The sequence below is a fragment of the Uranotaenia lowii genome, chromosome 2 (genome assembly GCF_029784155.1).
Source record: "Uranotaenia lowii strain MFRU-FL chromosome 2, ASM2978415v1, whole genome shotgun sequence".
NCBI classification, from domain to species: Eukaryota; Metazoa; Arthropoda; class Insecta; order Diptera; family Culicidae; genus Uranotaenia; species Uranotaenia lowii.
In genome coordinates, this window is record NC_073692.1 from 62,938,258 (window position 1) to 62,953,227 (window position 14,970).

A 14,970-nucleotide genomic window follows, 5' to 3' on the forward strand; every position below is an offset into this window, starting at 1 on the left:
ATGACAAAAATGACAAAAATGGCAAAAATGACAAAAATGACAAAAATGACAAAAATGACAAAAATGACAAAAATGACAAAAATGACAAAAATGACAAAAATGACAAAAATGACAAAAATGGCAAAAATGACAAAAATGACAAAAATGACAAAAATGACAAAAATGACAAAAATGACAAAAATGACAAAAATGACAAAAATGACAAAAATGACAAAAATGACAAAAATGACAAAAATGACAAAAATGACAAAAATGACAAAAATGACAAAAATGACAAAAAATGACAAAAATTACAAAAATTACAAAAATTATAGAAATTACAAAAATGACATAAATACAAAAATGACAAAAATGACAAAAATGACTAAAATGGCAAAAATGACAAAAACTGGAATCGAGTGTCTCATCTGCCTTAGTCGATGCTGATTGGAATTATCCACAACTAGTGACATCTATGTGTAATAAATAAGGTTGATGGTAATGATAAGGTCCACTAGAGAGAAGCACAGGGTAACTAAAGGCTGTTCGGATTGAAATGTGGTCAAACTAATTTGCGTGTTGATTAAAAAAAATCAAAGTATCTTTCAATTTGAAATTAAATATGTGTAAAAGACGATTGAACTTTGATTGAACTGCTTCTCGCTGCTAATAGTTTTTGGATCTGCTTAACTATCTCCTAATATTTTTCGATTGGGCGAAGTTTTAGCTGACCACTTTTTGGTCCGAGCACCCTTCAGAATCGTTTTGAACTACTGAACATGATTACAAGTTCATCATCACCATTGCATACAGTACTAACATTCCAATGTCATCGCTTAAATTTTAGCCTGTGATTTACGAACAGTTAACCTAGTTTTTCAACACGTGGAAGTGACTTAAAAAAACTGAAACGAAACCTCAATAGGTGCAACTTTTTAGTGTTAGGGTAACCTCACTTTCAATGATCTATGGACTAGACTAGGGCTTTCGAATCATGACGTTTGCAGGAATGGTCAGCGCATTCCCTCTTGATACTCCGAATGTGTTGATGAATTGTGAGTACAATTGTAATGTTTATTGGGATTTCCTTTGGTTTTTAATTTTTTCATATATTGTAACGATAATTGCTCCGAAACATCAGGTAAAAAATAATTTCACTACGCTTATCGATTACTTTCCTTAAAAGTCTAAATAAATATTCATAGATATCCGATTAGCGCAACTAACCGGTTCATAACTGTGCCTTGGCGGCAAATAACAACTAGTAGTTAGGATTCGATTCGAAATCACATGTAATCATGAGTAAATTCATCTGCTATGCTCGTGTAAGTACTAAAACTAAACGTTACACAGATGGGTCATGCAAACGGAGCACTGCTGGTGTTGACCTCCGGAAAGGCTGCTACAGGTGTGATCATGATTCTGGCCAAGGCGAGCGCAACCACGCCGGACGATGTCCCGCATACCGTCTGAAATTATTTTGATGAAGAGGTTTTGCATTTAGAACTTAGAGTTTTGGGTTTATTTAGTTATTTGAAACGTACTATTGGTCCGGACGGTGGTGCAGACAAATGGCTGTTGAGGAGCGGGATCCAAGGGGATGATCAATCGGGAGTCGAAACCCGGCATCGGCGTGATGGGCGGGGTGACCAGATCCCCGGGATTTCCCTGGGGTGGGGGAGGAGCCATGGTAGGAGCGATTGTGGTGGGCAATGGTGGAGGAGTCAGAATCGGATCTCCAGTTGGTTCCGGTTGCGGGGAAGGCTGAGGTTCCGGTTGAGAGGTAGGTTGAGGAGGTGTGATTTCCGGTGGAATGGTGGGCTGAGGTGTAGGTTCCGGTCCCGGTTGAGGTGGTGCCGCAGTTGGCCCTTCTGTTGGCAACGTTGGAGGCGTAACGGGAGGTTGCGGAGTTGGCGCTGCTGGTGGAACGTTTTCCATCCCACAGGGCATTACCACAGGTGCAGTTCCCATGCCACAATCCTCACAATGATAGCACAGCAGCTGAGCATTGGCAGCTGAAATTGGAAAGAAATTAAGCGCTTGTTTCAGTGGTGATTCGAGAAATTTGACTAGGAAACCCTTATTCAGCTAATATGGAACTTAAAAGAACGCATTTTAATATCTTCACAAATTTTTGTGCACTGTTGACAAAATAAGCACAAAAATACGAGTTTCCACATAACAGTGCTCTCAATTTCTCTTTTAAGTTAGTAATAAAAATTTGAATCTCAAATTTGGTTCACAAACTTCTTAAAATAACGCCAATAACAATGTCATAAGAAATTTCACGGCATGATCAAGTACAAACTATCACTCACTTGCTGCAAACAGCAGCACTCCGATCCAAACGACTTGACCTGACTTCATGGTTAATGTCCTCGTAAAACTATCTTCAAATTTCGATTTCGGTATTTGCACTCTAATAACGGCCGGTAAGGACTCGATGTTTCTGGTGGGATTTATCTGTTAATACTACATGGCACGAGCTGGTCTCGATGCGCTTTTGTACACTTTCTGGGATCGATCAGATAATCGCGCTTATCGGTATAGCGATAAAATTTTGGAACCAGTCAGCCCACCAGTACCAGATTCATCCAATTCCAGAACGTCGAGGATAGAAATAGCCATGAGCGTCCAACGATTGTGATATGAAGAAAAAACTGGGAAACATAAAATGATCTTTTTAGTTAACGTGAAAAGTGTAGCATCTTGTTAAGTTTTTCTCTGATTAAAATTAATTTTTTTTAATAATCGCGAAGAAAAAAGAAACTCGGCGCTAATGGATAAAATCATCAAACTCGTGCTGATTTATCTGTTCAGTTTTACCAGCTGTGTGATTGAATCAGTCATCATTAGTTTGGGTTTTGAAAATACAGAACTGTAAATTCTGGAACCAGTTAATTACGACGCGGGTCGCTCCCCCATTTTAGATACCAGTTTGAAGAATCACCTCGAAAAACGAGCTGTCAATAAGTATGGGAATTTTATGGCAACGAGCCACCAAAATTTAACAGCTCACCATTATTTGGAATTAGAATTTGAACAGTTGACAACAATTACGGTAAGGTTTTCTAAATAATTGTTGAGCGATGCACAGAGGAGTATATAGAACAAAAAGTTGTCCAAAAGTGTTTTTGATGTTTATAGTCAGTCATATGTTTGAATGTGTTGGAATAAGAACAATAAAATATGACTAGAGTTTAAAAAAGTAATTTTTAGCTAATTCAATCACCTACCTGTGAAGCTTTCTGATAATAAAAATTCGATATCAGTATCGAATCCACTTGATACTTATAATATTATCTTTCGGATAAATAATGCAAATATCATTAAATTATTCTAAGGAAAATCCTCTTATTTTCTTACCACTCGATGAACTGATTTCTATTCAGATTCGCATCAACAAATTATTGTAGCTTTTCTATGTAATGGGCTTTGAAAACATTCTGCAATTCAGTCGCTTTGCAGGTGCCTTAGAAATTTTTTGATTATTTTTGAAGCATTCGTTTATCAAGCTGCCCTAATTTCATTTGTGCTGCATAGTCTAAAACATCCATAGGCACGATTCTATGGAGCTCCTGTGATTTTGTTTGTTTATTTTTTTTTTTGTCTATTTGGAGTACACCGTGAAATTTCAATGAGCCTTTCCTCTAAAAATATAAAATTTGCTTCTATAAAGCGATCTCAATACTCTATACTGCCTGATTATTCTAGGCAGCCGAGCTCTGAAAAATGAACGTTCATTCTGCAAACAAAAATTTTCAAATTAGTTTGAATAAATTCTCGTTTTTAAACCCATAACTAAAATCCAAGAGTTTTCTTTGTAAAAATTTAAAAAAAAAAGAAAGCTGTAGGGAGAAGTTGTCTACTACCGGATACTTAAGGTTTTTAAGCAATAACTTTAAAAATAGATTTTTTTAAATATTGGTTCTGCTACTGATTTGAAGAGTATCAATAATATGATCACTTAACTATATTAGAAAAAAATTAATTTACAACATATTGGGGAACTGGGTGTAGAATGCGCAGTCGAGACAAGATGCGCCACCAGCAGTATTTCACTAAACAAACATTGTTCAACATTTTTGAAAATGCCAGTTTGTTCTATTTACACTTTTATGCGTTTATAAACACTTGTGGACCTTCTGAGTTTTCTATATTGCGTAAATTTGACGAAAAACGAAAACAATATTTTTTAGGAGCTGTGAAGTAGAAAAGAAATGTTTTTGCCTGGCAAAAACTTTCGGTGGCCTTTGAATTAATAAACACTTATTAATCGTTAAACGGCGCGTTTGGGTAGGGGAAAAGTTCATATAACGCCCCATGTGGCTAATACGCGCCACCCTTGTTTTGAAGAATCTGTAACATTTTAAGCTTGCAAAATATTACCAATTTGTTTTGAATGCTGTGATTCGTCATGGCAAGTTTGATTTTTTCCTTAAAATGCCCCTGTGTCGTAATAATTTTACAATTTAGGTTTTTCTTAATTTCGATCTAAATTTTAAAACACTTTCAATAAGGTGTCACCAAGCAGAGAAAAACGAATAAGACAATATTTTCTGACACATTGATAGAGGAGAATCTCAACTATGATTTAATGCTATGAAATCATATCGAACTCGCTAAGGTATGCTTTTTATGGGTATGTTCTATCATGGCCCATGCGCTCGTTATAACGCGCCAATCGTAATAGGCAAGAAATAGCATTAATTTTTCAAAAAGGCCAATTTTCTTCGAAAATGCACAAAAAGTCTAAAACAAAATTTGGAGCGTGAATTCAGCCCAAAAAATCTTCTTTTAATTTTTTTTTTAATTTTGTGAGTCCATTTTGATTATCTTTTCATTCAAAGTGTCTGTAGGTATTGGTGTGTTTTCGGTCTTCGGCTGCTTTCGGGTGTGTTCGGCTGCTAGGCGCGTATTGAATACACAGCGGCGCGTATTTGCAACACAGCTTTGTTTTGTGGCTTTGAATATGGTTTGTAAAAATCAAGTTTTTGAAGCAACTATAGCAATTTGAGTAATAAAAAATCATAGGCATTTGTAGAAAACAATTTTCTTCAACGATTTCACCCATTTTCAACACAATTTGTACGTGGAATGCATAGAAAAACATCGATTCGCTTAGGTGGCGCATAATAGGGCATGTTCCTCTACACACATATGAGCACTTTGTCCCAAACGAAATGGAAATCATACTTTAGAAAGCCTTTCAAAATTTCAACATTTAAGACGTAAATAATTGGTATAGGTGTTCCTGTTTGTATATTTCTGGTGAAGAACAGTCCCCTTTTCAAAACTATTGTCGAATTTAATGGATTGCATTCTTCATTTACGAGTAATGAAAGATTCGTCTTAACGTGGGCGTCTTCCCCCCAGTTCCCCTTCATGTGGTAAGAGAAATCATTTCATGTTAGTTTTACTTCACGAAAGTTGTCACCAATGGCACAAAAACGTAGCAAAATTACAGAAATCTTTTGCACAGGACTTGTGAGTATGTGTTTTCCAATACTGAACGTTCTATGAAGCCAGTCTTAAAAGTTTTTTTTTTTTAAACCAGAATGAAACATTTCTTTCGAAAAAACAAGAGAAAAATTGTCTATGACCGGACAGCAAAATTTAAAGTTTCTCAGAGGACCATAAAAAGTTTCATTATTGAGTCCTTATCTTCTGCTAACCATTTGAGGGTGTTATAGAGATGAAAAAATTACAGTTTCAAGTTGAAATTATCTATAATCTATCGGTCATAGACAACAATTTGGTGTCCGGTCATAGAAAAATCGCATTTTTTTCAAATTATCCCAATTTCGTTTTTTATCTTATATCTAATATAGTCGAAAAATAACCAATCAACGATGTCGTTCATGTGCAATTCCAATTTTACAAGCCGAAAAAAACAGACCACAATACAAATGCAAAGTTTAGGCGAGCTTCTCCTCACTACAAGGCAAAAGCTTAAGATGCCTATCATTGGTTTACCTTTTCTGATTAAATTACCATATTTCTAACACCATATCAGGCTACTATTTAATTAAGTTACTTCAGCTAATTTTTGACAGGTCGTGTGTGTGCAAGTGAATGTAAACAAACGGTTGCAAATACTAGCTTCTAATAAATCATTATTTTCTTTGATTTGATTAGGATTTTCAGAAAATGAAGGATACAAATTTGAAGTAGAAGGTTCAGAGATTATTGTGAGATATAGGAAAAAATGTGTATGTGCCGTGAAGCATCGCAAATCGACAACAAAAAAGGTAAATTTTTTACTACTCCAAAAACTATTCTGAGTATTTCACATATTTTTGAATGAAAACTCGAGCCAAATGCATATTTTCAATTGCAGTTTGTTAAAAGAGTAGTCAATTGACGTTTCTTTAAAATTTGGGAAAGACCCAACAATTGGTAAGCTAGAATTTTTTATTCGAAAAAACTTAAATTTTTGTTATTTTCTATTAGGTTTCCTTCTGCAGCTGCATACAATCAGGCGTAATAATTTTAAAGCTGGAAGGCGGATTTGGATATTTGATGGTGGTTGAAATGAAAAAAAAAATTAAATCCTTGGATTACTACACAATTCAAGTTTATTAAATGCTTTTCAATTGCCATCGTTCAATGGTTATAACATGTTTTGTATTTTTATCGGACCTCATGATCTCATTTTTTTGGGAAATTTTATTGAAAGTTATATTTATACAACCACTAGCCGTAGAAAATTTTAAATTAAAACTTAACATTTTATACTGTCTTAGGCTGAAACTATTTGAATTTTTATATAACGTTTTTATTAAATGTAACAACTAAACCAAATCCAATAGTTATAGTTTAAAGTAACAACGAGAAAATCCTTCTTTTAGACAGACCAACGAGAAGCGCATAAAGTTTAATATAAAGATATGATAAAAAAATATAGATTATTGGAAAAAAATAAAAAGCTAAGAAAATGGACGAAAAGATTGATTCACATGGGGGCCGTTCAGATACCACGTGGACAGAATAATGAGATTTTTGACCCCCTCCTCCCCTTTCGTGGCCAAGCGTGGACATTTGGCAAACACCTACCTCCCTCCCCGGATGTCCACGTGGACAGATTTGAATTTTTTTTTGCTAAATCTAATTTGTAATAATTATAATTATTATTAATTTCTAAATTATCATATTTATAGCTTGCGTTCAAGTGGCTACTAGCTGCTTGAACTTAAACTGGAAAGCTTTGAAATTTTAAGATTTTGATTGAAACATTTTAATATTTATTCACCATTAGAAAATATTTTGAAAGTAAGTATGTCCCCGTGGACATTACCCAAACCCCTACCCCCCTCTCCGTGGACATTTCCATAACCCCTCCTCCCCCCTAAGTTGTCAAGGTGGTATCTGAACGGCCCCATTTTAGTTTTCTCTGACCGACTGACTATTTTAAAATGAAACTATCAGATCGAATTGACTCTCCTACCAGGCTAATTTATTCAAATTTAATTGAAAACAAACTCCAATTTTTCAAAGGAGAGTTTTTTTCATAATCATTTGGATTTATGAAAACTTAACTCGAAGCAATGTAAAGTCGTCTATAATTTATCGTTCACCCGGAATGTTGCTCACGCAACATCGTACTATCCCAGAGGGCAGCAGCGCAGCTTCGAAACAGCGGCGAAACTAGTCAGGTCGTTGTCAATGAAGCAAGTTGAAACTAATTAAAATAGTCCAGGGCCGGATTAAGCCATCGGGGGGCCCGGGGCAATTTATCTCGGGGGGCCCCTATAATTCGATTTTTTTTCAAATGCTACCCAGAAAATACAAAAGCTTTTAAACGTGTTAAAAAACTGGAGATGAGTTCAGTATACTATCTTCAAATAGCCATGTTGTCTGCGTAGAAAATAGCTTCTAGTACCTTCAAATAAAAATTGTTAATCAATCACGTGCAAACATTGCGGAAGAGTTCAGAAATTTCTTAGAGATGAAAACTATAATTTTAGCTGCAAAATGCTAAATTTAATTCTTCTTTTTTAATCCTTATCATTAACTAAAATTCTCTAATTTAAAAAAATGACCGGATAGATATTTTAAATGATTTTCATATAATCATTGATCGTTTGGTTTGTGCTAATTCGAGAAATATTCACCTAGTTTCAATAAGGAAGAATCTTGAAGATTTGAAAAATAGAAAATAAAATTTAAAAAAAAAATAAACAAAATAATTAAATCCATATTCCATCGAGAGACAGATATAAGAGTTTGGGAATTCAAAACTTAAAATCACGTTATATTCAGAACCAAATACAGTGTCCCGAATCTAAATCATAATTTCAAATCAAGTTTTAAGAAACAAAATATGAATTAAATTAAAAAAAAAAAAGAGATACTAAGTTACTATCAGAGCAAAATCAGAAATTGCTCCAAATTTGAATTTCAATTTTATGTCTTTGAAACACAAAAAAAAATCTTTTCATGATATGTTTTTTGATATGATTCTCATCAGATAATTTTTTTTATCAAATGGTTATTCTAAATGTGACGAAAGTTTCATTCGATGCCCTCAAAGCCAAATGGGTATTAGTGCAAAAATGATCGGTTGAAAAAAAAAAATGAGAATAAAGATTAAATGTTTAAAACACACAATCAGTTAATATTGAAAAAAAAAATCAGATACGGAATCCAAATGAGTTTAGTACGCTAAACTTAGGTTGCCAGAATGCCCGGTATTTTTCGGGTTTGCCCGGAAATTTAACAAAAATTTTTACAAAAGTCCGGTCCCGCCCGATTGTCCGGATTTCATTCACATTATTTGCCAAAGCAAACAGAGAAAATCGTATTATGTTGTGTTGTCAATCAATCAACCCAAACGGAATTTTTTGAGCATATTTTATAAAATTAATAATGAAAAGTTTTTTTTTGAAAGCTTAAATACGATTTAGAAATTGCTGATGAAAAAAACAATTTGAGAATGATAATTTGAAAAATGATCTGCTGAATTCGGGATATTCACTTCAATAGATGATAAAATTTCGGTTAAATCAGTTGAAAATGTTCCAGTACAAATTTCAAGTCTAAGACAGAAACTGATATGAAAATTCAATAAAGAAACCCTGTACTGTCGATTGGGCCAAATTAAGCAACTACAAAGATTTAAAAAGATTTTACTTTCAAAAATAGGGAAGGAAAAGGGTTAAGAATTTATAAACCAATGAAAATTTCAATAATAATGATTGAAAGGTGGAAGTTTAAGTTATTATAATACGCGATATTAACCTGGATACTGCCCGGGTAAAATTCTGAAAAGTTTATCATAAAGCAAAATGAGCTTAACGTAACAACAAACATTATTTTTGTGTAAGACGTTTGAATGTAATGAAAATGTGTAAAATTTTACCGGTTCTGTACAGAATATCGTAACTGATATGTTTCGATAAAAAAAATGAAAATTTGAGGGGTTTTGCCTCATATTCGTCTTAATTTTTTTTTCGAATTCAGTTTTGTTCAGAAGAATTTGATCAGCTCGCAAAATGTGGGAGAGCTCCTTCACTGCTTACTCTAGGGGGCCCCTTAACTTTTTAAGACAAAAGCTAATCTAGATATTTTTTCACGTGGGCCCTTTAGTTTTTATATTTCAAGTTTTCATTCCGATTTTCTAGTTTTGATACCTTTTAATGGATTTGTGGTAGTATGATTAAAGTAATGTTAAAACTTTTTTTTCCCTCGGGGGGCCCCCCTGAGCCGGGGGGCCCGGGGCAATTGCCCCTTTTGCCCCCCCTTTAATCCGGCCTTGAAATAGTCAAAACCGATCCAGCTCGACAGGGGGTTTCGTTACGGCTTGGAAGAATCGGTCGAAGTCAATTGGAAAAAGAAATGGTATTCAATCGTCAATCCATTTCTACTTGTTTCGAACAAACTTCATTAAAAAGACTTTAAGATAATGAAATCCTGGTAGAAAAATGACGGTGTAAAACTCAAAACTTAGCAATTTTTCAATTAAAATGAGTTTTTTCTTCTCAATTATTGAGTGTCTGCAATAAAAGTGCACCCGTTTTAAATTTGCTATCACACCGGTGGGGAGCGCGTGTTTTAGCCGATTCCAACCTTTAAAATTTTGCTAAAACTGGTATACCTAAAACCAATATTTAGACCTGAACCGTTGCAGGTGTTCTGAGTATAAGGTAAACATTGCATGAAAGTTTGTTTTTGTTTTTTCATTGTCAATATCTTCTTTGATATAGATATGATCTTGTTATAATGCTTAACTAAATATCTAATTTAAAAATTCTTGCATGAACTTTTTGATATAATTTAAGATATTCTAACTTTTTACGAGTACTAAATTATATCGCATGATAAGAAAAAATTGATTATCAAATATCTCATCTCATCCTATCTGATTGATGTGATCTTGTTATGAAGCTATAAAAGGGTGATATAATTTAGCTCTATTGCATGTTTTTTTTAAATATAATTTGAGATATTTTAACATCCTACGAATACTAAATTAAGGAGTGTATTTGAAAAAATGCAACACATTGTTTTGTGAATAACTTTTGAATGCATGGATGAAAATTGATGAAATGAAAAAGCAACGTAATGTTTACATGTGCAAAGTTTGGTGACTGGTGGTGGTTTTTGAGATAGGGTCTAACGAAGAAGAGCATCACTTTTTTTTTTTTTTTATTTAACGTAACAACAAACATTATTTTTGTGTAAGACGTTTGAATGTAATGAAAATGTGTAAAATTTTACCGGTTCTGTACAGAATATCGTAACTGATATGTTTCGATAAAAAAAATGAAAATTTGAGGGGTTTTGCCTCATATTCGTCTTAATTTTTTTTTCGAATTCAGTTTTGTTCAGAAGAATTTGATCAGCTCGCAAAATGTGGGAGAGCTCCTTCACTGCTTACTCTAGGGGGCCCCTTAACTTTTTAAGACAAAAGCTAATCTAGATATTTTTTCACGTGGGCCCTTTAGTTTTTATATTTCAAGTTTTCATTCCGATTTTCTAGTTTTGATACCTTTTAATGGATTTGTGGTAGTATGATTAAAGTAATGTTAAAACTTTTTTTTCCCTCGGGGGGCCCCCCTGAGCCGGGGGGCCCGGGGCAATTGCCCCTTTTGCCCCCCCTTTAATCCGGCCTTGAAATAGTCAAAACCGATCCAGCTCGACAGGGGGTTTCGTTACGGCTTGGAAGAATCGGTCGAAGTCAATTGGAAAAAGAAATGGTATTCAATCGTCAATCCATTTCTACTTGTTTCGAACAAACTTCATTAAAAAGACTTTAAGATAATGAAATCCTGGTAGAAAAATGACGGTGTAAAACTCAAAACTTAGCAATTTTTCAATTAAAATGAGTTTTTTCTTCTCAATTATTGAGTGTCTGCAATAAAAGTGCACCCGTTTTAAATTTGCTATCACACCGGTGGGGAGCGCGTGTTTTAGCCGATTCCAACCTTTAAAATTTTGCTAAAACTGGTATACCTAAAACCAATATTTAGACCTGAACCGTTGCAGGTGTTCTGAGTATAAGGTAAACATTGCATGAAAGTTTGTTTTTGTTTTTTCATTGTCAATATCTTCTTTGATATAGATATGATCTTGTTATAATGCTTAACTAAATATCTAATTTAAAAATTCTTGCATGAACTTTTTGATATAATTTAAGATATTCTAACTTTCTACGAGTACTAAATTATATCGCATGATAAGAAAAAATTGATTATCAAATATCTCATCTCATCCTATCTGATTGATGTGATCTTGTTATGAAGCTATAAAAGGGTGATATAATTTAGCTCTATTGCATGTTTTTTTTAAATATAATTTGAGATATTTTAACATCCTACGAATACTAAATTAAGGAGTGTATTTGAAAAAATGCAACACATTGTTTTGTGAATAACTTTTGAATGCATGGATGAAAATTGATGAAATGAAAAAGCAACGTAATGTTTACATGTGCAAAGTTTGGTGACTGGTGGTGGTTTTTGAGATAGGGTCTAACGAAGAAGAGCATCACTTTTATTTTAGAGCGACACGTGCTCCATTTTTGCATTATGAACCTTCCCTTTTCCAAATCAAGGGTTTTTTGGATGATGTTCTCTATTTCTGGGCCATACGGTATTTTTGAGCATTTTCAGCTGGTTAGCATAGCCTAGATGTAGACCACAATGGATTTTCCAAAAAAAAAGCTGTGCAGAATTTTTCCCCATTCTTTCGGTTTCCATGTTGATTGTTTGCAAAGTAGTCGATTTGCGGATTGTAAAAAATACACAAAACAAAGTACACAAAATTCCCGACACGTGAGTGCCAAAAACTTCCAAATCCATCCATCAGGAGCGCTACAATATGAGCAAAAGTTTGTTCCAATTCTAAATGTATTTAAGCTTTAAACAAAATGTTTCTTATTTCGAAACGAAAAAAAACTACAATTTTGTCTCTATAATCTCCTTGTAGAGAAGCTGTCTTATCAACCTATTGGCAGAGTGTCATAATATGTTATTCATCACATTGTAATTGCAAGGTGCTGGTTTTAATTCTTTCATTCATTCAGAATCAAACACATCCATAACACTCGAAATAGATGCTACCTACCGGGCCGATGATTCACTGAGCCACGGAAATCCATGAAAAGCCCCCTTCGCGTTGACGATATGAGACTTGTGATTCACGGATTTGGATAGTCGAAAATGTTTTCATATGGCTTTAGGTAGTTTACCCGTATGACTTCTGAACTTACTTTACTTACTGCTACTTAATGGATTATAGATAAGCATGTAACCAAATCGAAAAGCGTGCAATAATATAGGTAATCCGGATGATACGACAAGAGGATTTCTATTAACCTAGATTTTAACGTTTCTCGGGTTAAATTAAGATAAAAAAATAAGTTGATTGACTTGTACCTACAATAAACGTGGTCCAAAATATATCCAATGTTCAAGAACCCGAAAAACTCCTTGCTGGTGTTTGAGATTCTTAACTGAATCAAGAAGCCGTTTCCATACATATTTTGATTACAGTTGAATTTTTGAAAAGTTGAGTTCATGTTTGTTTGTAAACTCGGTTTGTAAATCTAAGTTTCAAGTCATTGCTATTCTGGTCAATAAACATAGGGGAAGATGTTATCTTCGATTGTCAATTGGCTGCTACAAATTTTGTAAAAAAAATCATTAACTTAGAGCGTTTACTCGTGTTGGGAAAAAGTGGTAAACATTTTGACACCTGTAGCACATTTTGAAAATTTTGCCAATCGAAAATATTTTCAAGAATCTTCACGGAGAAAAAAGTGTGGAATTCTATTTTGTGCATTCAATAATAAATATGATAGATTCAACTATAATGTACGATTAGTGTCATACATTCAACAATAATTGTAGTGGATTGATATAGTCGGCAGATCATCTGCGGCGGTGGAGGAGATCTACCGCAAACTGAAACGCGAAGCAGGAAGGATTGGGTTGATGATTAATACGTCCAAGACGAAGTACATGCTGGCCTGCGGATCCGAGACCGACCGAACCCGCTTGTCCAGTAATAACAAGGTCACGATCGAGGGCGACGAGCTGGAGATAGTCGAAGACTTTGTCTATCCCGGCTCACTGGTGACCGCAGACAATGACACCAGCCGTGAGATCCGGAGGCGAATTATCAGCGGAAGTCGTGCCTACTATGGACTCCACAAGCAACTGCGGTCGAGAAGACTTTGCCCTCGCACGAAGTGTAACCTGTATACGACGCTTATTAGACCGGTTGTCCTCTACGAGCACGAGACATGGATATTGCTCGAGGAGGACCTGCGTACACTCGGAGTATTCGAGCGACGAGTGTTAAGAACCATCTCTGGCGGCGTACAGGAGAACGGAATGTAGAGGCGAAGGATGAACCACGAGCTCGCGCGACTCTACGGCGAACCCAGTATCCAGAAGGTGGTGAAGGCTGGCCGGATACGCTGGGCGGGACATGTTGCGAGAATGCCGGATGACTGTTCTGCAAAACAAGTGTTCGCCACGAATCCGGTAGGAACAAGACGAGCGGGGGCGCAACGAGCGAGGTGGTTAGACCAAGTGGAGCGTGATCTGGCGAACGTGGGGTGCCCGAGAAATTGGAGAACGGTTGCCATGGACCGAGTGAATTTTAGGAATTATGTTCGTGAAGTTATGTCGTAAGACGGAATACTATGTAAATAAAATAATGTAGTGGATTCAACTGTAATAATGTGATTGATTTGATTTTATATATGGTAGATTGAACTATAAATATACGACTGATTTAATTATGAATTTAATATATTCAAATTTAATTCAGTGATTGACTCAATGAGGTCAACTATAAATATTGTAAATTTAAATTCTGTTTCTATTGGAATTTATTATACCTTAAAAAAAAAATTTCAGAAAAATTTAGCACTCTTACGCTTAATTTTCTTTTAATTTATTATTTCAGCATTTCGCCTCTAGTTCTTTTTAGCCGCCACGATGCTAGAAAAGCTGACCGGATATCCCGATATCCACGTCCTAATTTCTACACTATTGTTCTTTTTTTTAACATCTCGATGCAACAAATCTCCCTCTCCCCAGAAAATTGTGCGTCTGAACTACAATTTTACCGTTTTCAGGAAATGCCGGCTGAGCCCCAAAAACAACACAACGATCGCTGCAGGGACATTGGAATTAACTATATTTATAGTTCAATGCCTACATTCTATCATGCAAGTGTAGTCGAATGAATTATATTAATAGTTGGAACAAACATAATTTTATAAATATGATTTCAAACTAGTCTGGTCGACTAAGTCAATAATCCACTGAGCTTTTCTAGCAAGTAGCTAGTGAAATACAAGTATTTGGGTTTTTCAATGCTATGGCTGAATGCAAAGGAATCAACGACTTCTTTGAAATCAAAGTTTCATTCAGCTATCAGTTTCTTCAAACCTTCTCTTTGAATACAAGCAGAAATTTGTTGTTCAATCTATCATATTCATAGTTAATTGTGAACGATAGTTGAATCTATCATATT

The 14,970-nt window shown here is 34.8% G+C and overlaps 1 protein-coding gene across 1 annotated transcript; it reads right to left on the reverse strand.

The window, feature by feature from the left end:
- Window positions 1-1,024: 1,024 nt before the first annotated feature.
- On the reverse strand, window positions 1,025-2,439 carry LOC129749591 (uncharacterized). Its single transcript, XM_055744613.1, has 3 exons — window positions 2,298-2,439; window positions 1,524-1,994; window positions 1,025-1,448 (listed from the first exon to the last, which is right to left on the reverse strand). The coding sequence occupies exons 1-3, from the start codon at window positions 2,344-2,346 to the stop codon at window positions 1,318-1,320; spliced, it is 651 nt and encodes a 216-aa protein (XP_055600588.1). The 5' UTR covers window positions 2,347-2,439; the 3' UTR covers window positions 1,025-1,317.
- Between the last annotated feature and the right edge of the window lie 12,531 nt (window positions 2,440-14,970).